Source organism: Melospiza georgiana, chromosome 9 (genome assembly GCF_028018845.1).
Source record: "Melospiza georgiana isolate bMelGeo1 chromosome 9, bMelGeo1.pri, whole genome shotgun sequence".
NCBI lineage: Eukaryota > Metazoa > Chordata > Aves > Passeriformes > Passerellidae > Melospiza > Melospiza georgiana.
The window spans coordinates 30828577-30854264 of record NC_080438.1 but is presented as its reverse complement, the minus strand read 5'-3'; the positions used below and the strand labels follow the sequence as shown (position 1 = coordinate 30854264).

The following is a 25688-nucleotide window of genomic DNA, read 5'->3' as shown; positions in this document are numbered from 1 at the left end:
TTATTGGAGAAGGGATCCCCAAGCTCCCAGTGATGGACCTGTGGTGCTGGCTGGTGTCACCCCCTGTGTGTGACCTCTCCTGGGGTGGCCAGGTGGTTGTAGGAGCAGCCCTCATGGCTTTGCTTGGACATAACTCTTCCTTTCTCCTCTCTGGCTTTGTGCATGGATTTTCTCTTTCTGTTCTCTCATGTCCAAGCAGTTACACAAAGCTCCTCGTGGGTTGTTTGGTTGTTATTACAAAAACTATTTCAGTTCCATCGCAGCCTTTGAAACCCCTCAAAGAAGTTTTCTGTCTAAGCCTTTTTAAAATGTCAGGAGACCTAATAATGTCTCTACAACTCCCACTGCCTTCATGGAGATGCCTGTGCAAAGGATCTGCAATTACTCACACAGCCAGGATGTTCTGGAATGTGTCATTAGCACTGCTGTGTGTTCCCTGTGCGGGGTGCGGAGGTCTCCGAGGGCTGGGATCTGTCAGAGCAATAATCCATTGGAACAAAGCGGGCTCAGGCATTCCTGCACCCGGGAGAATCCCTGAGGGAGCCGGGCAGGGGCTGCAGAATCCCTGAGGAGCTGGGCAGGGGCTGCAGAATCCCTGAGGGAGCCGGGCAGGGGCTGCAGAATCCCTGAGGAGCTGGGCAGGGGCTGCAGAATCCCTGAGGAGCTGGGCAGGGGCTGCAGAATCCCTGAGGAGCTGGGCAGGGGCTCAGCCTGGAGCAAAGGAGGCTCAGGGGCCCTTGTGGCTCTGCACAGCTCCTGACAGGAGGGCACAGCCAGGGGGGTTGGGTTCTGCTCCAGAGAACAGGGAGAAGAGCAGAGGGAACGGCCCCAGGCTGGGCCAGGGGAGCTCAGGGTGGATATTGGGAATATTCCTTCCTGGAAGGGCTGCCCAGCCCTGGCACAGCTGCACAGGACTCTCCATCCCTGGAGGGGTTTAAAATCCCTGTGGATGTGGCACCTGGGGACACGGGGCAGGGTGGCCTTGGCAGTGCTGGGGGAATGATTCAACTGGATCGTCTAGGTGGACTTTTCCAACCTAAACAACTCCATGATTCCACAGCTTCCCTTGGTTGCCATGAGACCAAGACTGTGTGGCAATGGAGATGCTGGGGTGCTCCTGGGGGTGTCCCAGTTTAGAAACCCAAACCAGCTGGGGAACAAAGGACACCTGCTGTGTCTGCCTCTCATGCTCTGTAAATAAGCTATGTCTTGGGTGTGCAGCTCAATTGTACTGTAAATTAAAACTGTATTAATAAATAAATTACGTAATTGGCTGTTTCCATATGAACTGAACTAACCTGGCTTGCGTGTGTGCAATCTATCGTTCTTATATGAAGGGAAATTCATTTCATTGGAGAGGATGCTGTGTTTTGGAGTGAGAGTATATATTGGATTGGAAGGATTGAATAAGTGCAGGTTAGAAAAGCAACAGACCTGTAGTTTTCCAGTTGATTTTTTGATGAAGGACATTCAGGTGAAGACATCTGTCAGCAATGAAGGAGCAGCTCTGCTGTCTGATGGAGCTGCTCTGGCCTTACCTGCTGTTTCCAGCAGTGCTTTTCCAGGAGCTGGTGGCAACATTTGTTTTATGGAGCTGTTTATGTGTCCTGTAAACCTTTCAGCTTGGAGACATGTCCTGACACATTGTCTGTGCCTGGAGAGCTGGATGGGAACTCACTAATAATTCTCAAGTTGGTTGTTTTATTCCCTTCTTCATTTTGTTCTACTGTAGAACTCTCTGGTTTTCTGGAAGGTTCTTCATGAAGTCAGATGTGGTGAGACAAGGTCACAGAAAATGCTGACACAACTTGTTGAGTTGCTTTTAATGCCTCCATAGTGTCTTCTGAGGATCATGAGTTGAACACTCTGAAAGTTCCCTCTGGGATATCCTGAAGGAATCCCCAGACCTGCTGCTGCCTGGGTGGCTGGTGAAGGCTGGGACTGTGAGGGCAGTGAGTGACTTTGACCTGAGTCACAGAATTGTGGAATCATTGAGGTTGGAAAAGCCCTCCAAGACCATGAAGTCCAATCTGTGTCAAATCCTCCCCTTGTCACCCAGCCCAGGGCACTGAGTGTCCCCTTCCTTGGATAGGGACTACACTACCTCCCTGGGCAGCCCCTTCCAATGTCCACCCTTTCCATGAAGAAATCCTTTTCCTCTCTGGGATGCTGAATTTCAAGCATCTCTCAGTCAGTACTCCTTATTTCCACACTACACTGGTTGACAGGCCTGAGGCAGTTCCCTTCCCGAGTTCGACGACCAAAATCAGTGTCAGGAGAAAACACTGGGGAGGAGAATCACGAACAGCTCTTCTTGCGAGAGAAAAATGTGAGCAGTAGCTGGAGTGTCCACCCACACATGTATTTTAAAAACAAGCAGACAGAATTCTGCTGTATTCCAATTCCTCTTCCCAGAGCAAAGCAGGCTCATGATTAATGGAACAAACAGCTCGGAATAATAAGCAATATTGCTTTATATGCAGGGTCCGTAGCCACGAGGTGCCCGGCACACTCCAGAAGAGTAAAAGCTCGTCTTAATCATCGCCTGCCTCCTCTGCAGTGTCTGTGCCGTAAATAAGGGACATCAAAAGCTTTGGAGAGCTAATGAAAATGCTAAAGAGGCTCCAGACCAACGACAGCCTCCTGCTTAATGGTGCTGCTGCGTGTCAGGCTAGACCTGCCACCCCTAATTGTTTCCTTTTTCCCACTTTGGGGAAAAACGATGACATAAAATCCTGTTGGATGGGAGTAGATTTAACAATGCAAAAAGCATGGAGGAGCAGAGGAAGGAGGGGAGCCCAGCACTGCCGTGGCTCAGCTGGGTTTGTTCGCAGTCCTGGGATGGTGGAGCTGAACCTCCCTGGCACAGCTGGGCACTGCAACAGGGTCTGGCTTGGGTGGCTGCCTCCATCCCATCTGCTGCTCTTTGTCCTCTTCACACTTCTAGCAGGTCTGAACGTGAGAGGGAAAGGAATGATTGTGTTTTCCTGGATTAGCACAGATCCAAGTCTTCCAACCCAACCATCCCAACTGCTCCTCCCATTGCCCTCAGCTCCTATCCAGGTGGGAAGGGGGGCGTGGGGTCCCAGCAGAGCCCATCTCCTCTTGGCAGCCTGTGTTGAGAACTTGCTCCAAGCCCTGAGCACAGGGCAAATGCAGCTGATCTGCTGTGAGAGGGGCTTTTCACAAGGGGGATTGGACTTAAAATGAAGAAAAGCAGGTTGAGTTTGGATATCGGGAAGGAAATTCTTCTCTCTGAGGGTGGTGAGATGCTGCTACAGGTTGCCCAGAGAAGCTGTGGCTGTCCCTGGATCCTTGGCAGTGTCCAAGGCCAGGTTGGATGGGGCTTGGAGCAGCCTGGGATGGGGGAAGTTGTCCCTGCCAGTGATGGCTCCTCCAGCTAAAGGGACGTGGTTTTCCTCCACCTGGATAGAGGTGACCACAGGTACCTCCTCCAATGCAGGCAGAGCACTGCTCTGAAGCCCCTGACATGGAGAGCAGCAGGGAGCTTTCCTTTCGTAGCTCAGTGATGCATTTGTGCCTTTCAGACTAAAAATACCTAAGGATGGAGATATGAAAACTCTCCTCTCCTACGTTATGGTTCTCCTTTGTTCCTACATGTTTTCCTCCAACCCCTGCATCCCATTATCTGCCTCAGGCTGCCCGTGGGTGAAGGATGAGCAGCTCACACCCAGGCAGTGAAAATCCCTCCTTGGAGGGAAAAACCCATCCATCACATGGAGTCCTTGGATCAAGACCAAGGCCTCATCTGGATTGGGAGTGAGGAAAAGGCTTCTTCTGCCAGAGCTGGCTGCCCACATCCTGCTGCCCACATCCTCCTGACTGCTTGGAGCGGGGATCCTCGAGCAGGGATGGAGCAGATCCCAGCCTGCACCCACGCCCAGCCCTGTACGGTCCATATGGACCTGCTGGGATTGATGTGGGGCTGAGGGAACAATGGGATGTTCTTCTTGTGCCTCCGAGGAAGAGCACACCTGAGCTGCAGCACACAGCTCTGCCCCTGGCCGGTCCTGATTTCGACAACACGAAGCCCAAAAATAGGGAAGAAAATTAATAAATAAGGGAATGTTCTTGCTCAGATTGTTGTAGCTATTTCTGCTGTCAGATGCTTTACCAGCTGGCCAAGCTGGAACTAGGGGAGAGTGGCTGGTTTTGTGATTATCTGGAAAGATGAGCCAGAATAGGGCTGAAAAATGGGAAATATTTGTATGAAATGTAAGAAATTACTCATTCCCACAGGCGTAATTCCAGACATTGATTCATTTCATTAATTTTTAGTGGAAAAATAAGTCTTTACGTCCAAGAAAGAGGATGCTGCAGGGTGGCTGGTGTTTGCTGCGCGGAACACGAGGACATTTGTTGTTTAATAATTTTTGTTTCATTAATGATTGCTCCAGACAGCCTTAGCAAGGCTCTTCCCAGGGGTGTCCAGCCTGGACACCCAAAATGGGACAGTTTATCACACGTGCTCCTTTTGGACAGCCTTTTCCAGGGAAGGCTGGGTCCAGCAGCCCCGGGATGGGGATTTAAGGGATTCCTTTGTGAAGGAATACATGATAAATAATAAAGGAAAATAAGCATTGGGGGGGTGCAGACCATATTCCTGGGGGCTGGTTCTTTGGGACAAGGGTGGGAAGAGCCAGGGGAGCCTGGGCTCCTGTTCCTTCTCATGGCACTGCGGGGAGGGAGGGAATGGCAGCTGTTGGTGTGGCAGGGATGGAGATGGGAGGGCAGGAGCTGCTGCTGGCCAGGCTCATGGGGACAGGCTGTGGCCCTGCAGAGAGCAGCTGTGAGGGATGGCTGCCCTGGCAATCACACCGCGCCGTCTGCTGCACCTCCGCTGCTCCCACGCCGAATTCGATTACTCTGCTGCTCCAGGAAAGCTTCCCTGGCTGCTGGCTCTGCACAGCTGCCTGCTCTGCTTGGGAGGTGCCTTCCTGCCGCTGCCACCCCAGATTCCATGCCCAGGGATAGTGCCAGGGTTGTGGGAGCACCCCCTTCCCGAAAGGCAGGACAGTGACCCCCACCCCACCCCACCCAGCCTCTAACCAGGAGCGAGCCCCTGCCTGCTCCCAGCTAGTTTCAGGATCATTTTTCTCTGCATTTCTGGTGAAATACAAGCCACCAAACCAAAATTCCCATTCTGCAAAGGTCCTGGGAAAACCGAGTCAAAATTCCTGTTCTGCACAGATCCTGGGGGAAAAAAAATCACTGATTTTGAGGGGGAACATGGTATAATCTTGGTGAGTTTGTCCAAGAATTAAGATTTTTCTGCTCTGCCTGCTCCTGCCAGGATTGTTGGGACTGGGAGCAGTGTGGCTCATTTTCTCCAGCATCAGATTTCCATGATCCATCTGGGAAAGCTCCCCAGGTTCATTCAGTGAATCCCCCACCTCCATGGAAGGGGATACGAGGTGGGAAGGAGCAGCACCGTCAAACAGGCAGAAGAAATCTGGCTTTGCTTCCTCTGGCCAAAGTGCACCCTGAGAGCAGAGCTGCTGCAAACCCTCCCGGGCTGAGCACTGCAGGCAGCCCTTGGCTGAACTCTGAACTTCGTTGTGCAGGAAATAACGAGAGTTCACAGAGATAAATGCTGGTGGGGACAGGATTGCAGCCTGGATACTGCTCCAGGGCCCTCCCAGTGTCTCACCTCAGACTGCCTTGGGTTGGGAGGGATCTCAAAGCCCATCCCTTGTCATGGCAGGGACACCTCCCACTGTCCCAGGCTGCTCCAGCCGTGTCCAGCCTGGACTTGGATATTCCAGGGATCCAGGAGTAGCAACAGCTGCTCTGGGAATCCTGTGCCTCAAAGGGAACAATTCCTTCCCAGTATCTAAGAGTGAGTGCTCTGATCTAGGCTGCTAGCACACACTAATAACAATAATAGACATTTACATAAATATTTGTGCTTGTAGGAGAAAGGGAAACCCGTGCTTGTATCACCAGGATATGAAGAGCCCAGTCCTGCCTTCAGACAAAGGTGGGACATCCACTGGGCGTGTGTCTGGGAGGGAGCAAAAGGGAGGAAAAACAAGAGATCCCCTCTAGCTGAGCCTTTATCCCGCCCCTGGTGGAGAGGAAAATAAATGTTTAATAGAGGAAACACAAAGTTCAAACCAGTGCGCCCTCCCAGCGTGTCCACTGCATGTCCCAGTGCTCCCAGTATGCAGAGTCCAAGCCCCAGTGCGAGCAGTGTGTGCCCAGTTCAATGCCAGGGTGCCCTCCCAGTGTGTGCCCAGCCCATGGGCAGGGTGGGACAGGAGCCCCAGCAAAGCTCCTGGGAATCCCTGCCGAGCTCCAGGGAAGCCCGAGGAGCTCCTGCTCAGGTCAGGGGCTGCTGGCTGGAAAATGCTGCGCTATGGGCACACAGGTAGTTCATTAACGCTGGCTAATTAAGCTCTCGGTTAGGGCGGAATGGTGGGAAGCTGCTGCTGCTTTAGCCCACGAGAGGGCAACGCTTCCCTGGCTGGTGGCCACACTCGGGAAAACCGGATTCCTGTGTTTTTAACTGGGAATCGAACCAGGAATTCCTTCCCTTTTATCAGTGTTCCTGGTGGTTTTGTTCCGGTTTTTGTCGTTGGGGCACAACGCAGGACAAGGTCCTCCTGTGCATCCCTGCTCTCCCAGCTGGAATGGCAATCGAGAGGAGCCGGCCAGGCTGGTGATCCCATCTCCTCTCCCATAAAAGCTGCTCTGGAGACAGGCTGGAGCCGGGGCAGCCCGGCAGTGCCAGGGACAGCAACGGCGGGCAAAACCATGGAAAAGAACGAGGAGAGGGAGGTTTTCCTGGTGCTCTCAGGGCAGGGATGCTCCATAGGGACGTACTCTGGGCAGAGGGATAGGGATGAGCGCAGCATCTTCCCCAGTTTTCCTGGAATTTTGTAGAATCCCAGACTGTGAGGGACCTTAAAGCCCATCCCATTCCATGGCAGGGACACCTTCCACTGTCCCAGGCTGCTCCAAGCCCTGTCCAACCTGTCCTTGGACACTTCCACGGATGGAGCAGCCCCATTTCCCCTGGACAACCTTGCCTCTCCACCCTCATTTCCCAGCCCGTCTCCCTTCCTGCATCTCCCATGCAGGAGCCCGCATTTAAATTTCAACCCACACCCTCCCCTGCCTCTGCAGACAAATGAATTCCCAGGCGATCAAAGCCCCACAAGCACGGGCACGCCGGGCTCGTTGGGGCAGCAGACAAGTTTTCGCAAATACCACATCTGCCCCTCCCTGACTCCCAAAATTCCCAAATCCTCCATCCCTCCAGCACGCCCGGGAGAACAGCGTGGCCACGCCCACCATTCTCCTGGCCCCGCCCATCCCCGCATGGCCCCGCCCCGCCCCGTTCGGGGCGGGGCGGGGCCACGCGGGGATGGGCGGGGCCGATGGGGATGGAGGCGGGGCTTGGCTCGGTGGGCGTGGCCCCCGCTCCCGCTCCGGTCGCCCGTGGAGACACCGGGAGCGGCGCTCGGTGAGTACCGGGATCGGCCGGGACAGGGGGGTTCCCACCGGGAACAGCGAGCTCCGCCACCCGGGACAGCCCGCCCGGCCCCGCGGGGGCAGCGGGGAGCGCCGGCCCGGCCCCTGCGGCCGCGGGGCCTGGCGGGGCGGGCCGGGCCCGAGCGGTGCCTGGCGGCTTTTGGGGTGGGTCTGGAGTTTTTTGTGGGGTTTTTTTAAGCGGTTTTTGGTTGTGCTGAGAGGGGGTTCCCGGCGGGTGTGGTGTGGTTCAACAAGTGGCACGGGAGTGAGGGAAAAGCTGCTTAATTGTGTAAAAATTTGTGTGCTTAATTAGGCAGAAATAATCCTAAAATAGGCAATTTTTTTCTTCCTTTCCTTCTCCTTCCCGCCTCCTTCCGTGCTGACCTTCCCCGTGGCACCGATGGACACCCAGAGCTGGCGGCTCCGACTCCGCGGGGGCCGCCCCAGCCTTCAGCTAAATCCTTTCAATTTCCCCGGTTTTAGCATTGCCAGCCCGTGGGTTTTCCTTGGGATCACGGAGCTGTGCCTGGCGGAGGAAGTTTCCCACGTGCGGGGAGTTGTGGGCTGAGTGTGGGAAGGAGGCTAATTAGTGGGAAGCGTCATTATTCCAGGAGGTTTCGTGTTGATACTGCGATTACACACCCTGTTGCAGTAACAGGATTGCTGGGAATCATGGAATTGCAGAACATCCTGAGCTGGAGGGGGCCCATACAGATCATCGAGCTCAACTCTTGGAAGTTTTTAGTTCCTTTAGTAACTAACATTGAGATTCTCTATTGCAAGCTGGAGTTCTTTACTTTTTTGGGAGTGGGGGCAAAGAGGGTTTTGAGTGTATATTGTGGTTTTAGCCTGGTGTTTTTAGGGAGGAGCTGTGTCAGGAGGGGTTTAGGTTGGATTTTGGGAAAGGTTCTTCCTGCAGGGGGTGGTGGGCACTGCCCAGATCCCCTGGGAATGCCAGGGCTCAGGGTGACATTTTGGGGTTGTCCTGTGCAGGGCCAGGAGCTGGACCTGATGATCCTCATGGGTCCCTTTCAGCTTAGGACATTCCATGATTCTATGACTTAATTAGTGTGGCGATTGGAAAGTGGCAAAATGGAATTCCCAGGTGATTATCTGGGGGTTTAATTGGCTCGGAACCCCCAGGATCAGGGACCCTTTTACTTGTGTGTGTTTGTCTGGGGTGGGAATTGGTTCAGAAGTTCTGGGAGTGGAGGGTGGGCAGTGGACAGTGGCAGGATTTTGTGCTGCTCGGTGCCACTAAATGAGCTTGAGAGATTAGTGTGGAGTTAATGACTCCTCGGTCCCGTATATTCCATCCCAGCTGGGATGCACCACAGCATTTGGGGTCTCTCTAATCAAGGAGCAATCAATTCCAGAGAGGAGCAGTGATGCTCTGGTGCTGAGGGCGAGCTCATTCCATAATCACCCAGCTGGTGGGGGATTTTCCCTTGAAAGATTAAATTCTCCTCTTGCCCTGGAGGAGTTTCTTGGGCTCCCAGGCAGCAGAACAGCTGATCTCTCCTGTCTTGCTGGTGTTAAATCAAATTATTGAGTTGTGCTGTAGGTTTCATGAACCAGATTCATGACACAGTAGAATTATGGAATCCCAAATGGTTTGGGTTGGAAGGGACCTCAAATCCCACCCAGTGCCACCCCTGCCATGGCAGGGACACCTCCCACTGTCCCAGGGTGTCCAGCCTGGCCTTGGGCACTGCCAGGGATCCAGGGGCAGCCACAGCAAATCTGGGAATTCTGTTCCCACCCTCGCAGGAACAATTCCTAATTCCCAATATCCCACCCACCCCTGCCCCGTGGCAGTGGGAGCCGTTCCCTGTGTGCTATCTCTCCCTGCCTATTTAAAACTCCCTCTCCCTCCTTTTTCTGTGGCTCCGCCGTCCCTGCAGGAGCTGCTGGGAGATGCTGAACGCGACATTCTGGGCTGGGAAGGTGCTCATTCCCCGGCCCCAGCTCCCCAGCCCCGGTGTGTGCCTCTGTGGCCGTGCTCTGTTGTGAAAGCAGACCCACGTTGCTGCAGAGCTCCGTGCTCAGCCCCACGAAGGCCCAGCCTTTGCCTCCGTGCCCTTTGCCGGAGCAGAGATCGCGGCAGGGCGGAGGGAAGCGCTTCCAAAGGTTCGCGGTTATCAGGGAGGCACAGCACAGCCCTGGCCCAGGCACAGGGCCGGATTCCTGGGAGGATTGAGTTGCTGCAACTCCCTCTGTGCTTGCACAAACGCTGGGGAAGGGGGAAGGCTGCTGTGGCCTGGCACAGAAATACCCCTGAGCAGGGCAGGGCTGGGAGTGAGCTCCATTAACTGGGATGGAGCACCCCCAGTGCCTGGGAGCCATCACGGACTCCGTTTGTCTTGGGAAATGGGAGCTGCAGATGTGTGGCGGCTCCTGGGATTGCTGCTCTGCTGGAGCTGCGCAGCTGCTTGGTGAATTTCGCACTGTTGCACAGCTGGGGCTGGTTTTTGTAAACCTCAGAGCTCCCCCTGCACTCGGTGTTGGGAGCTCTTGGTCCCACACCATTTCTGAACTCGGGAATCACCTGGGGGGAGTTTGGAAGGGTGAGACTGCACCGCTGACGTGAAAAAAAAGAAAGTTGGAAAAAAAAGCGGAAAGTTTCCATTCTGTGTTTTGCAAGGATTGATGAGAAAGAGCAGAGGCTGTGACAGCCGTGCTCAGGGGTGTGCTGGGATTCCCCGTGGGATTTTAGGGAGACGGGTAGAAGCAGGAGGGTGGGGGAGCAGTGGGGGTACCCATGGGAGGTGGAATGCGGTGGCGTCCATCCAGCCCCTGGGGAGACACGTGGCTGTGGGGACCCAGCACTCCCAGGGGATCCAGCAATCCCAGGGGACCCAGCATTCCTGACTGGGGAGCTGCTGAGCCCCTTCCAGCCAGGTGGCCCTGGGGAGGAGAGGATCCACTCCTGGATGTTGTGGTGACACCCCTGCAGAGCTGCCCCCAGGAGAGGAAGGACCTGGAGCTGCTGGAGGGAATCCAAGGGAGGATGGTGCCAGGGATGGAGCAGCTCTGCTGGGAGAGCTGGGATTGTTCACACGGAGAGAGGAGAGGCTTTGGGGTGAGCTCAGTGTGGCCTGGAGGAGCTGCAGGAGAGCTGGAGAGGGACTTTGGACAGGGATGGAGGGACAGGACACAGGGAATGGCTGCCAGAGGGCAGGGATGGATGGGAGATTGGGGATTGGGAATTGTTCCTGGCAGGGTGGGCAGGGGCTGGGGTGGAATTCCCAGATTTGCTGTGGCTGCCCCTGGATCCCTGGCAGTGCCCAAGGCCAGGCTGGACACTGGGGCTGGAGCAGCCTGGGACAGTGGGAGGTGTCCCTGCCGTGGAAAGGGAACAGAGCAAGATATTTAAGGTGCCCTTCCAACCCCAGCCACTTGGGATTCTGTGGAAGCTGGGGCCTGGGGTTCAGTGTGCCCCAAATCCCAGCTCCCCGGCTGGGGCTGGATCCCAGCTTTGGGATGTTCCTGGACACCAGCAGCTGAGTATTTTTAGTTGTGTTCCTTTGAATATTTGGTAAAACAGGCAATGTGTTTATATTCAGCTTCCTGTGTCCGCATCAGCGTCTTGGCATGTGCTGCAGTTCCAGGGGGAGGAGGGAAAGGGAAGAAAGTGTGTTGTGAGGGTTATTTGTGCTGCAGCAGCTGAGGCTGCTGGGATCAGCTCCTTGTTTAAACACTGGCCTCAGCTCAGGCTGAGCCAGCCCTGCTCCCCTTTGTTTACCCCCTTTCTCTTCCCGTCCCTCTCCCGTGGATTTCCAGTCGTGCTGTGCAGGGACAGGTGAGTTTCTGGCACCCTTTGCTGTGGGTGTTTGATCTAAGCCCTCCTGCCCTGCTCTGAGGAGCCCTGCCTGTGCAGGGGCTGTTCTCCAGCCTGGCTCTCACAGGTTTGGAGGTGCAAAAGCCCCTCTCAGTCCTGCTGGGAAGGGAGCAGCCTGCATTCTCAGCCTGCATTCCCAGCCTGCATTCCCAGCCTGCTCCCTGATCCAGCTGCTCTGTGCCATCACCCCTTTGCTCTGCAGAGCCACTGGGAGCTCACGGGGAAGGTTTTGTCCAGTGTTCCCATATAAAGGAGGGTTTCCTTTGTGCCCAGCCCCACCCAGAGCCCATAACCAGGAGGTTTCCTGGTGCTGTAAGCTGAGGAGGGAACATTCTCCTTCCCAGTTTCCAGCAGAATTCCAGGGGGATGTCCTGGGACCCTGCCCGTGCTGCCTGAGCCAGGGAAACATTGGGGTGGTTATCGTAGGAAGGGAAAGATAGGGCAGGTTTGGATGAGATATTAGGGATAAATTCCCCCCTGTGAGGGTGGGCAGGCCCTGGCACAGGTGCCCAGATTTGCTGTGGCTGCCCCTGGATCCCTGGCAGTGCCCAGGGCCAGGCTGGACACTTGGGGACAGTGGGAGGTGTCCCTGCCATGGCAGGGGTTTGGGACGAGGTGAGCTTTGAGCTCCCTCCCAGCCCAAACCTGTCTGTCATTCTGTGGTTGCTGTGAATAGTTCTGAGCAGATCCCAAATTGCATTTTCAGCTCTGTTTGTAGCTTCAAGCCCTCTCCCAAGGTCAGGGTTTTTGGTCTGAGCTTGGGGCTGGGATAAGCAGAAAGTGTCCCTGACTTCTGTGGGACAGGGACCATCCTTCTCCCAGCTCAGCCTGGTTGACATTGCGAGGGATTCCTCCTGCAGAGCAGGGATGCTGCAGCTGGAGCTGGGACTCCTGCAGAGCAGGAGGAGCTGGCTGGTGCTGCCAGCCTTGGCCACAGGGACTGGGACCCATCCAGCTGTGGAATTTCCTCAGCCCACGTGCCCTTCCCTGATTTATTCCTTCCCCAGCAGCGAGTGGAGGCTTTTGCAGGGGGTGCATTACTGCAGCCTCAAACTATGCCAGCAATGCTGCCTTTGTGGGGGTTTATGAGTGGCTTGATGGGAGCTGTGATCAGGCAGGAGCAGCAGTGTGGCTCTGGGCTGGAGGGCAGCCCCCAGGAGCTGGAATCACTGCTCAGGTGAACTGGAGGTGGGCTTGGGCTGGCTCATCCCCGGAGCTCTCTCCCAACCCAAACCATTCCTGCTTGCTGTGGCTGTGTTTGCTTCCCCCTCAGGGTGCACAAGCCAGTTTAAAAACCCTTCTTGTGTTTCCCTGGCAGTGTCCAGGGGGTGTGAGCAGGTTGGGATGTCGCACAGATAAGCAGAGGAGCAGCTTTTCCATGCCAGCTTTGATTTTGTGCAGCAGCCACACGTCCCTGGAGGAGGTTACGTGTCACATTTATTTATTTTGGTTTCCTTGCTGGATGTGGACAGGACAAGCCTGGCACGGGGACAAGGACTGTGGCAAGGCAGACTGTCCTTAGCACAATTTATTTTCCTCCTCCACACAGTGATTAGAGCAGCGCTTGTTAAAAGTGTGATCCCGTTTCCAGCACGGGAAGTGGGGTGTGATTGCAATGGGAACCCTGCCCGTGCTGCCTGCTGCAATCTGAAATGCAGGGAACTCTCAGAACTTCGGGCCTGTGAGCCAAAGCTTGGAATTAAACCCAGGATTTGATCCGAGACCTTGGGAAAGGCTCCCAGACTGAGGTGCCAGAAGTAAGAATGTGGATTTATAGTTTAAACCAGAGACATGTTAGCTAACTAAAAGAAGTTCAGAGTTTTAGAGTTTAAGAGATAGTAAAAGTAATTACAGAAGTAAACAGTTTAGAATGCAGCACTGTAAGTTTGTGTGCCATAACATGATTGGCTAAAAGAGCTTACACTGTAGCATGAGTCCATAAAACAAAATATTTAAAGATTGAGTCAAAACATAAACATCCTTGTTGACAGTGTTTTATTAGTCAATAACTCCTTAAAAAGTCTTATACCTAAGGGTCTTGAGACCTTCTAAACCACGTTGTAATGATTTGAGCCAAATTCCCCCTTCCTGCCTATGCAGAAGACAAGAAAAACAAACCAGATCATCCAAAACAATTCAAAAGTCCTGTCTCTAATTCCTCCTAAAATTCCCAAAGTAAATTACCACAGCTGCCTCCTCGCTCAGGGCCGTCCCTGGGGAATTTCAGGTGGGTTTTTGCCTCCTCCTTCCCTGGGAATGAGGGCAGGGATGGCTGTGGTGGGCACGGAGCAGTCCCAGGGCTGGGTGCCAGGGCTGCAGCACCCCTGGCAGCGCAGGCTGGATCCATGCCAAAGGCTGAAATCCCAGATCTGATCGTGCTCTGGCTGTGCCAGCTCAGGAAGTGCCTCTGGTCCCAGTTCCACGCTTAAAGATGGAGTCAAAACCATCAATATGGGATGGCTGCACTGGGGAGTGCCAGGGGCATTGCCAGCCCCTGGTGGATGGGGAGCTGCTGGAAGCTGGCACAGAGCTGGGTGTGACTGCAGGGATTGAGCAGCGCAGCACAGCCAGCAGGGTGAAGGGAAGGCTGGTTTCATCTGTAAATCCCTCCCCGCTCCAGCTCTCACCCAGCTCCCATCACCTGAAGGCTCCAACGCCCTCAGGGGCTGGGGCTGGAGGGGAGAAGGATGCAGGAGAGCTCAGAGCCCTGCCAGGGCCTGGAGGGACGTGAGGGCTGATAGAATCGCAGGTTTCTCTGTGGCTGTGCAAGGCCTGCACAGGGAATGTGAGCTCTCAGATGTGTCTGGGCACTGATTCACACCCAGCTGTGAGGACACATCACCGCAGGCTGACAGCTCCAGGGTCAGAGGAATCCTGGAATGGTTGGAAGGGACCTTAAATCCCATCCAGTCCCACTCCCTGCCTTGGGCAGGGACCCCTTCCACTGTCCCAGGCTGCTCCAAGTTTGAGGTGGATTTTCCAATCTCAAAATATTGTTTTTGTGATTAGCATTAAGCCACAAGTGCCAACCCCCCCCCAGCTCTGGCTTCCTTGAACAGTGAAATCCTTATAACTTTGATTTTATTCTTGTTTCAGGATCATTACACCGATAAAATCAAGGCAAGCTGGACAGGGAGCAGGTCTGCCTATGTAGGTGAGTTTCCAGTCCACTCTGGTTCTTTTATTTCATGCAAAACACGAAGCAGCATGACAGGTCCCAAACCCTGGTGATTTAATTTTATTCTGGAGCAGAACAAATATAAAGACCTTGGCAGGACTGCTGACACTTTTCACCTCATTATTTTAACTGCCTGACTGCTTTTGGGTTGGATTCAGGGGGCAGGAAAACCTGCTTTTCCCACAGAAATTAAGCTTTTCCTTGTTTATTCCCCTGATAAGAGGGAATTTCTTACCAGCCTGCAAATCTTCATCACTTGTGTCTTTGCTGTGCCACACGTGTTTCGTTTGACCATCAAAAAATGCAAATTATTCTATATTCCCCCCCATCCTTAAAAACAGGCACCTGGATAAATTCCTGCAGCCGAGGAGGAGGTGAAATCCTTCCTCCCCTCCCCAGCTCCTGGAGCTGAGCCCCGTGGGGCTCTCCCCAGAGCATCCCAGGCTTTATCTGTGCCAGACAAAGAATCTGCTGAAGGTCACAGAGCCTGGGGCCAGGCTGGAGCTGCCAGCACAGCCCTCTCCTGCTCTGCAGCCTGATTTTCATGCAGCTCAAAGTCTCTTTGCAAATGTCTCTTTGGAGTTTTCCCTCCTCTCCCTGTGGGGAGGAACAGGGACCTTCTGTGCCCCACAGTTCATTGCCTTTTCCAGGGTCTTTAAAATAACACTGCTCAGATGTTTTTCAAAGTAACCTTGATCTAAAAGTCACTTTTTTGTGTGTGCTGAAGGTACAAAAAGTGAAGTCAGGAGAAATGCAGAGGAAAGCAAAAGTAGGTTTTTCCACTGCTCCTCTCCCAGAATGTGCACTGGGTTTGACAGAATCCCACAGTGGGGGCTGCCTTTGGAAATCAAAGGGAGCTGCAGCCCAGTTTGATCAGCAGGATGGTGCTGGAATAACTTAAAAACAGGAGGCCATATAGGAGCACGGCCTTAATTAAACACCCAGAACACCAAGTCCAATTGAAGATCTTGGGAGTTGTCTGTTTCCTTTCATTTCACATCATTAAGGGTTTTAATCCCCAATTAAGACACTGGCAGCGTTATTTATAATTAAAAAAAAAAAAAAAAAAGGATCTCTAGTGTAAAATCTCTCAGTACTCTCAAGTGTAAATTCTCTGAAGGAGGAAACACCACAAATGGATGTTCTGTGCTTTAGGGGGCTTTCATTCTGTGTTTGCACTGACAGCAAACCAGGTGGATCTGCCACAATTCCCAATTCCCATCCAGCCTCCCTCCTCAGGAGGGGATGGCAGCAGAGCTGGGCCTTGCTGGGCCTTTTCTGCTGCAAAATTGGCTTTGAAATCTGAGCTCCCCCAGCCCCTTCAGCTGTGCTGCACCCCAGAGCAGCCCCATCCTCTGCAGCTCCTGCAGCTGCCAGAGGCTCCAGCTTTCCTTTTCCTGGGGCAGGATCTTGTCTGGGGAGGATCTTCCTTTCTTTCACCAAACCTAAACCTTTTCTAATGCATGTAAGATATTTGTGCCTGTAAATCTCACCTGAATCCTGCTTAAAAATCCAGTCCTGCTTAAAAATCCAGCCCTTCTCACCTGCTCAACCAGGGAGCTGCTGCTCACAGCTTGGTTTGGGGTAGATGTGGAAAAATCCTTCTTCTTCTTCTTGATGGGAGCAGGGAGGTCGTGGGTGCCCCCTGTTGCCATTTTTCCTGTGGAGTTTGCACTGTGGGTGTTGTGTTCAGGCTGCAAAGGGCAGGAGTGGCCCGGGGTGCCCCCAGAATTCTGTGGAATTTGTGTCTCCATTTGTCTCTCTGCTCGCTGTGTGGGGAGTAAGGATCCTGGAATTCCAGAATCTGGGTTGGGAGGGACCTCAAAGCCCATCCAGTGCTCCCAGAAATCTATGGACTATGGCACCACTTGTCTCTCTGCTCTCTCTGTGGGGAATAAGGATTGTGAAATTCCAGAATCTGGGCTGGGAGGTCCCTCAAAGCCCACCCAGTGCCACCCCTGCTGTGGGCAGGGCCACCTCCCACTGTCCCAGGCTGCTCCATTGTGGCCTTGGACCCTTCTAGGGATGGGACAAAAGCACCATCAAGAGAGAACTGACCCAAAAGCATCTGGAGTCCCTGCTTTGCTCCACCCTCGGTGTCCTGTTTTCCTGCTGCCCAGGCCCATTTCCATTCTCTCTGGCAGGAGGAGAAGGTTCCAGCCCCGGAGCTTCCACTGGGTGTCAGCATGGCCCCGCTCAGAGCCCTGGGCTTTCCCCTGGGCTGCTGGGAGGAAGAACCAGGCAGGCAGCGTGGCCGGGGCAGGGATGGGCTGCTGGGCTGCGATTCCTGCTCCCTCCCTTCCCTCCTTGCCCGGCAGGAGCAGTGGGACATGCCTGCCTGCTCCCAGTGCTCCCAGTGAAGGTGCCAGTGGGGATGGGATGGCACCCAGCCTTCCCAGAGCCTGTGCTGCAGGCACACAGCTCAAGGTGCTCCCCTCCACACAGCCCTTCCACTCTTTTTCCATCCTGAATAATCATCCATTCTTCCCAGGTCCTTTCCAAGGTCCTTGGGCCTGCCAGGGCAAGGCAGCTGCTTGCTGGGGAGATGCAGCAGCTCCATTTGGGTTCCAGGTGGGCAGGGACACCCCTCGGGTGCTCCTTTGTCGCTCCTGCAGGGCTGTCAGGGGCTCTGTGCCTCTGCCCCCCTTCCTGGCTCTCCTTGTTCCAGGTGCTGCTGCGCTCGGGGTGTGCAGGACCAGGGGGACGCCTCAGCTCCCGCTGCGCCTCCCAATCCTCTGCAGCACTTGGGCTGGAAACAGAGCCAGGCACAATGAGGTTCCTCCAGCACATTCCTCCACTGGAGGCCTGATAAATCAGAGATCAAAACTGGGGAATGTCCCGATTGCAGAAGCTGGTGCTGCTGCTGTGGAATTGTTCCAGCTGTTGCTGTGGCCGGTTGTGCTCCCGTGCCTGCTCAGAGCTGAGCTGTTCATTCCTGCCCCCACCTTCAGTGCCAGCAGTGGCCTCCTGGCTTGGACTGGGAGCACTTTCAGGTTCTGCAAGTCCTGACAGAGCCTGAGCTCCCAAGGGTGCCCTGTAGGAAAACCAACCCCAGCGTTCAAGTCCTGACGGGCCCCCACAGGGCTCCGGGAAGGGATCAGTGCAGAGCACCCTGAGACCAGGGCAGCCTCACCCCGCTCCTGCCCGCTCCTGGAGGGGCCACGGGGGCCAGCCCAGCCTCTGCCATCACCCCCTGCTCCTGCCACCCCTCCAGGGGCCGCTGGGGCTCCTTCTCCCTGTTCTTCATAGGGATTTCCCTCAGCTTGGTGCCACTCCCTGCATCCCCTCTTCCTCCTCCCAACACCTTCCTGCCCGGCAGATCCCTGCATTTGCAGAAGCAAAATTTTATTCTTTTAATTCCTGTGAGCTCTGGGGGATGTGAACTGCTACAAGGGGCAGCTGGATTTGGGGTTTTGCTGGTGTTGTTCCCACATTGTTTGCAGGGTGGCAGCTGAAGGCAGCGGGATGAGAGCATGCCAGGGAGGAGGGAGGGAGCAGAATGGCAGCAGCCAGAGCCTGTGTCAGTGGTGGTGACAAACCAGACCCAGCTTCAAAGTCTTCCAACAAACAGCAGGAAGTTTGCAGGACTGGAAATGGTCACTTGGAAACCTGCAGCACTCGTGGTGGAATTACTGAAACCTCGAGCTCAGGGCTGGGGGCGAGCTGGGAGCAGCAGCTCTGAGCTTGTCCAGCTCCTTGTTTCCCTCTTTTCCCCCCATTCCTGTGTATCTTAGAGAAGTGGGATCATTCCCAGGGTGGAGATTTGTTTCTGGTTTATCAGGCAGCAGCATCCAGACATTTCCGGGCTGGAGCTGCTCCAGCCTGGATTCCATGGAGCAGCTCCATGGATTCCCAGGGACCTGCAGGGTGTGCAGGGCCAGTGGGACGTTGGGAACACCCCGTGTCCTTTTCCTGCCCTTTCCCTGGCGCGTTTGGCACGTCCATCCTCCTTCCCACCCTGCCCAGCCAGGCTCCAGTGGCTCTGCGAGGGGAGAGCCCTTTGGAGCCTGCATTTGCAGGTCAGCTGTAACTTTAGATCCCTGCTGGCAGCCCTGGAAAACAAACCAGGGGCTGGAAAACCAGGGCAGGAAAACAAACCAAGGGCTGGAAAACCAACCAGGGGCTGGAAAACCAGGGCAGGAAAACCAGGGGCTGGCAGGGTGTTACACTTGGAGGTGCTGTCCCTGTCACTGGTGTTGGTTTGTGTTTTGCCCAGCCTGCTCTGTTGATCCAAATTCTGAGTTATTCACCTCAAAATCTGCTTTATTTCAAAAGAAGCGGTTACAAGACACCTCTGAGGGTTTGCCCTGCTGCCAGCCAGGCTCTGCTGCTCCAGTAGGAGCTGGCTGGGTGTAACTGGAGCAAACTGGGAGCTGTGTTCCAGGCAGAGCTGCTGGGATTTCCAGCAGATCCCCAGCCCTGCCTGTGCAGGGCTGATTTAATTACCTTTCCCTCAGCAGGTGCCTGACAAGTCCTGGATCTGAGAGAGTAAATAAGACAGTCCAGAGTTTAATTATCCCACTGGAGCTGGGCTCTGGCAGGCAGCCCAGGCGGATCTGGGGATCTGCTGCATGGCAACCTCATTACCCAGAGCCTGGGGAAAGGAATGGGGCAAGGCCTGGAAGAGCAGGGCTGTTCTCTGCAAGAGGGGCAGCTCCACCTGTCTGCAGGTGTTTTGGGACGGGAAAAGGTGCAGGTGTGGCTGCAGGAAGTGCACTGCAAGTTTCCCGTGCTTTTCGCTTTCCCTGGCGGCGTGGCTGGTGGGAATCCTCCTGTGCAGTTTGCAGTGGGTGAATGAGAAATAAACCCTTCCCTGGCAGGGCGGGCAGGCCTGGCACAGGTGCCAGAGCAGCTGTGGCTGTCCCTGTGTCCCTGGCAGTGTCCCAGGCCGGGCTGGGTGGGTTTGGAGCCCTGGGACAGCGGGAGGTGGCCCTGCCATGGCAGGGTGGTGCCAGGGAGGCTGCTCTGGGTCTGATCCTTTGTCTGCTTTTAGGCTCTGAGTCAAACCCAGCCGTGCCTGCAGCTGCTCTGGGCTTTGGGAATCTCTGTCCCCACCAGCCCGGGCCCTGCTCAGCTGTGTCACAGCCAGGGGACCGAGTTTGTCACCAGTGTCCCCACAGGGAACCCCTCCTGCCTGAGTCACAGCAGGAAATCCTGCAGTGCTTTGGGCTGGAAAGGAGCTGCAATCCCCCCAGTGCCACCCCTGCCAGGACAGGGACACCTCCCATTGTCCCAAGCGCTGTCCAGCCTGGCCTGGATCACCAGCCACGTTTTGGTTTAGGTAGTGAACAGAAAAACTTGTTGAAAATTCATTTATGGTGCATTTAGCACAGAAGGAGGAGCTGGGACACACCAGAGATCCCAAGGGAAGGTTTTGGGATGGGGGAGGCTCCCAGGGCTGCCCGCTGAGCACCAGGGATCATTTCCTAGAAATCAGAGCTGTGCCCTCTCCAAATGAGGGATTGTTTCTTCAGGGAGCAGCTTCTTCTCCTGGCAGATCCTCCTGGCCCAGCAAACCCTGCCCAGGGCTCTGAGCCCCACGTTCTGCAGAATTCTGGCACCTCCAGTTCAATCTGGGGAGTCCTGGGGTGCCCTGGGAGAAATCCCATGGCTGCAGCAGCCCGGATGCATTGCCAGAAGCTGGGAAGGAAAACAGATTTATGGGCAGCTGACCTAGTTGCTGTAAATCTCCCTGCAGAAGAGGTTTAGTAATCTTAGGAGGGTTATTAAAGCTCCTGTTTGTTTGGAGATGGGCAAACGCAGCAATTTAATTTTCAAATCTTACGGTTTGGCTTGTTTTGGTTTGGTTTGTTTTTTTCCAACCATCTCATTTATTAACAAAGCTAAGCAGCTGGGAAAATAAGCACTGGAACTTTCCTAAGGAGGTCAATCCATGTGGGGTGGGAAGGGATCCAGAGACTCCAACAGCTCCAGGGGCAAAAGGGGGTTTGGGGCTGGGGAGGGAAGGCTGAGTGTGGCCTTTCCCCAGTTAAATGAGAGGATAATCGTTTATCTTTTAATTCTGCAACTTTTTTAACCTAAAAAAAAAAAAAAAAGGTACGAAAGTTGGAGGAATCAGCAGCTCCTGAACTGCCCTCTCAGAGCTGCATTTGTTACTGGACAAAAATGAATTGCTGTGTGTTGGGTTTTTCACCCTGCAGGTTTTGAATGTTGTGAGGGGAAACTGCAGGGGCTGGATGGGACTTTGGGCTCCATTTGTGGTGGATTTGTGCTTTGTGTCCTGGTGAAACAGCTCCTTGTTTTATCCCAGAGAGGGATTTGGGCCTGCATGGGCAGGGTCCCTGTGGAACCCAGCAGTGCCTGTTGGAGTTTCCTGCTGGGAAAATTCATTTTTCATCTCAAGGGGCTCCAGGAGAGCTGCAGAGGGACTGGGGACAGGGGATGCTGCCAGGCCAGGTGAGGGAAACCTGAGCCTGCAGGGGCTGCTGCAGAGGGCACGGGGCTGGCTGGGGGCACACACGGGAGGGGACACACGGGAGCTGTCACACACCTGAGGGGCTCACACACAGCTCCCCTCATCTCCTGGAGCTGGGCAAAGCCAGCAGGGCCCTGCTGGAGCCTGCTGGGACACAGGACAGGGACACGGGCAGGGCTGGGCTGGAGACTCCCGCAGACATGGATAAATTGGAATCCCACGCTGGTTTGGTTGGGAGAGGACTCAGAGCCCACCCAGTGCCACCCGTGCCATAGCAGGGACACTTCACACTGTCCCAGGGTGTCCCAGTGTCCAGCCTGGCCTGGGACACTCAGGACTAAGGTGGAGAACCAGGCAGGGGTGCTGGGTGCAGCCTGTGCCAGGGATGGTGTTTCTATCAGCATGGATGGCATTTCTATCAGCCAGGGGTGGCATTTCTATCACCAGGGGTGGCATTTCTGTCAGCCAGAGATGGTGTTTCTATCACCAGGGGTGGCATTTCCATCAGCCAGGGGTGGCATTTCTATCAGCCAGGGGTGGCATTTCCATCAGCCAGGGGTGGCATTTCTATCAGCATGGATGGCATTTTTATCAGCTTGGGTGGTGTTTATCCCCAGAAAGGTTTTCCAGCCCTGGCACAGCTGAGTCCCCATCCCTGGAGGGATTTCAACCCCTGTGGATGTGGCACTTGGGGACACAGGGCAGGGTGGCCTTGGCAGTACTGACCATGGTGGGACTGGATGGTCTGATATGCCAACCCCAATATCCTGTGGTTCCACCCTGGCTCACTCCTCCTTTCACTCTGCAGGGCTCGGGAGCTCGTCCCCTCTCCTGGGATTTCAGGGATGTTGTGGCTCTCCAGGACCCTCTGGGATCCCTGCAAGCCCAGAGGGAGCTGCACAGGGGGGATCCAGTGGCCCAAGCTGTGCCACAGCCTCAGAAACCTGCACAGTGTGGGAAATGAATTTGTGAGAATTCTCAAACATATAAAACAGCTTCTGGTTGTGTGAGTTGTAACATCTGTGTTGTCTCAGCCTTCTCATGAGACTGGAAATGGAATAAAAGTTTTTACACCACCTCTCAGCTGCCCCATCTCTGGGTCAGAAAGGGCCTAACCTGAGAGCCCAGCAGCTCCGTGCCTTTCTCTGGAGCGTGTTTTGCCTCCAGAGTTGTTTTTTGGCCGATTGCTCCTGTTGGATGCCACAATAACCACGTTTAAAAACCCCTTTTTGCAGCGTGTGTGGTGGCTGCCTGTGTGCAGCAGCAGTTCAGGGCGCTGTGCTGCCTGCTGCAACAACAACCCCCGTGTTTCCCTGCAGAGCCTCCCTGCCCCTCTGAAAATGTCAGGCAAAACAGCCACCACGAGCAACAACATCGCCCAGGCCCGCAGGACCGTGCAGCAGCTGCGCATCGAGGCCTCCATCGAGAGGATAAAGGTGAGCTCAGGGGGTTCTTCCTCCTCCTCCTCCTCATCCTCCTCCTCCTCGCTGCAGGACAGGGACACTGCACAGTGTCTGTGTGGGTCTGGTGTCTTTGTGCACCCACAGCTCAGTGTTTGCCTCCCCAAAGCTCAAGAATTCCAAATAAATAGCAATAAATAATAACAAATGATAGTTAATAAAAAATAAATAATAAAAATAAATGTATTAATAAATAATAATAAATGATAGTAAATATTAATACGTAATAATAAATAATAAATTATAGTAAATAATAATAAATTATAATAAATTATAATAAATTATAATTAATATTAGTGAATGATAAATAATATGAAATAATAAAAAATTATTTTATTGATACTTAATAATAATATATAAACATGATAATATATAAATAATATAAACAAAAATAATATATAAATAATAATAAATGATAGTAAATATTAATAAGTAATAATAAAGAATAAATTATAGTAAATAATAATAAATGATAATAAATTATAATTAATATTAGTGAATGATAAATAATATGAAATAATAAATAATTTAATTTATTGATACTTAATAATATATAAACATGATAATATATAAATAATATAAACAAAAATAATATATAAATAATATATGAAATATATATTTTAATATATATAGAGACATATATTTACATATATATTAAAATTATATATAGAATATTTTATATATTTATAAAGTATATAAAATTATTTATTAATAATAAATAAATAATAAGTTGTAGTAAAACAATAAATAATAACGAATAATAGTGAATAATAATAAATAATAATAAAATAATAATAAATAATGAAATTTATTAATAATAAATAATAATTAATCAACACACTTCTTGTAGATAATATCCCACCCAATATCCCATCTGGCAGTGGGAAGCTGTTCCCCCTTGTCCTGTCCCTCCAGGAGAGATGAAAATCCCCCTGGAATTATTTTGAAGCCCTGTGGGAAATGGATTTGTAGAGAGTTCTTAAAGCCTGACAGACGGTTCACATAGTGTGGATTTGTATGTAAATGTTGAGATAAGAAATGTTGATTTAGAAATGGAATAGGGTAGATATTGTTGAGAGAGAAATGGAGCTAGAAACAAGTTCTAAAGGCTGGTTTTGTAAATAAGACTAGATACTTTGGAGAAATAGAATTATGAAAGATGGATCATGAGGATGATTTTAGATTGTTTGCTTTAAGGTATTTATGGTATGGTAAAAGTGGATAGGTGAAGAAGCACTTAGGATGTATTGTAGTTGGGAAAGGGCTGGTTTGTGATGATGGTGGTGTGATGCCCCTCCTGTTTGCAGAGTCCTGTGGGAGCCAGCTGGAGCCTTTCCCTGCCTGGTGTCACAGCAGCCCCAGGGAGCCCAGGCTCCATCCTTCCCCTCATTCCCTGGGGATCACACCAGCACACAGAGCCCTGCAGAATGAGTGCATGCCCAGCACCTCTCCCACCCCACGAGGCTCCCTCCCAGCCCTGAGCCCCATTTTGGTGCCATTCCCATGTCAAACCCCATTTTTGCTAATTCCTCAGCCCCATTTTGGTGCCATTCCCAAGTCAAACCCCCATTTTTGCTGATTCCCTTTGCCCTGAGCCCCATTTTGGTGCCATTCCCATGTCAAACCCCATTTTTGCTAATTCCTCAGCCCCATTTTGGTGCCATTCCCAAGTCAAACCCCCATTTTTGCTGATTCCCTTTGCCCTGAGCCCCATTTTGGTGCAATTCCCATGTGAAACCCCATTTTGTGCTGATTCCCTGAGCCCCATTTTGGTGCCATTTCCATGGCAAACCCCAATTTTTGCTGATTCCCTTTGCCCTGAGCCCCATTTTGGTGCCATTCCCACGTCAAACCCCAATTTTGCTGATTCCCTGAGCCCCATTTTGGTGCCATTCCCTCGTCAAACCCTAATTTTGCTGATTTCTGTGCCCCATTTTGGTGCCATTCCCATGTCAAACCCCATTTTTGCTGATTCCTGAGCCCCATTTTGGTGCCGTCTCCATGTCAAACCCCAATTTTGCCGATCCCTGTGCCCCATTTTGGTGCTATTCCCACGTCAAACCCCAATTTTGCCCATCCCTGTGCCCTGCAGGTGTCCAAGGCCTCGGCTGACCTGATGCTGTACTGTGAGGAGCACGCCAAGAAGGATCCCCTGCTGATGGGCATCCCAGCCTCCGAGAACCCCTTCAAGGACAAGAAAACCTGCATTTTGTTATAGGGCAGGCAGGGGCAGCCCCTCCTGCCCAGCCCCTGGGCCAAGCACCACCGCTCCCCCAGGTACCTGCACCCCGTGGGCACCCCCTGAGCTCCCCAAGGCATTCCTGCTGCCCCTGTCCCCCTTAGGAGCTTTCTGCCTCTCTGTCCTGGCCAAGGGAGTGGGCTCCAGGGTCTCTGCACTGCACGGGGGGTCCTGGTGGCATTTGCCAACTCCAGCACGACCAAAGTTGCCTGAGCTTTGCAGACAAAGCAGAGCTGTGGAGACCTGATGGAATCACTGGGTTTACATTTTATAAAATTGTGGATTTTTTTTTTTTTTTTTTTGGGGGGGAGGGTGGGGGGGGGTTGTGCCTGGCACCTGTTTGTGCACAGGCATGCCTAAAGTGCATTTTCTAGCAAAATCTACCTTGCAAAATGATTGTAGCAGCTGCTGGGGAGCTCCAGGGAGCTCTGCCTCAGCCTTCCTCCCGCTGGCCTCTCATCCCAGGGCTTTCAAAGGATAGAGATGGGAATCAGGGATGCTTTCCCTGCTTTCTGTGAGTTGGAAAAGCAGAATTTCCAGCTTGGATTCTGCTGCGTTTTTTCTCAAAAAAACCACCTGTGTTAGTATAAAACACATCCTCAGAGAGATGAGGAAAGAAAGAGAGGCTGGAAGTGCCCTGGCAGAGCTGGAGGAACGCTGCCCTCGCTCCCAATCCCAGCTGGGTTCTGAGCAGGGAGTCACAACTTGACTCATTTTTATAAAAAAAAATCAATTTTTAAACAGGAAAAATGCCAAATTAGCTCCAGCTTGTGGTTATGCATCTATAATTGAGGGCCTTTCCATCTAGTATATATTTTATATATACACATAATAAAAAAGTCTTTCTCTGTGTGTGTATGTGTAGATATATAAACTTTATATATTAACAGCAAATTTTGAAGGGTTCAAAAATAATCCTGCCTTCAGCTGGCTGCAAATGTCCTCGTGTGCAGGCAGCTGAAGGCATCTGCCAGAACCCTGCATTTCTGGGAGGATATCTGCAGAATTCATGAACCACTCGTCATTTATGTTGCACA

At 52.8% G+C, this 25688-nt stretch overlaps 1 protein-coding gene across 1 annotated transcript; it reads left to right on the top strand.

Annotated features, from left to right (window-relative positions):
* The first annotated feature begins 7414 nt into the window (after positions 1 to 7414).
* On the top strand, positions 7415 to 24948 carry GNG12 (G protein subunit gamma 12). The gene is made up of 4 exons (XM_058029829.1): positions 7415 to 7489; positions 14435 to 14492; positions 22272 to 22388; positions 24505 to 24948. The coding sequence occupies exons 3-4, from the start codon at positions 22293 to 22295 to the stop codon at positions 24628 to 24630; spliced, it is 222 nt and encodes a 73-aa protein (XP_057885812.1). The 5' UTR covers positions 7415 to 7489; positions 14435 to 14492; positions 22272 to 22292; the 3' UTR covers positions 24631 to 24948.
* The last annotated feature ends 740 nt before the right edge of the window (positions 24949 to 25688 follow it).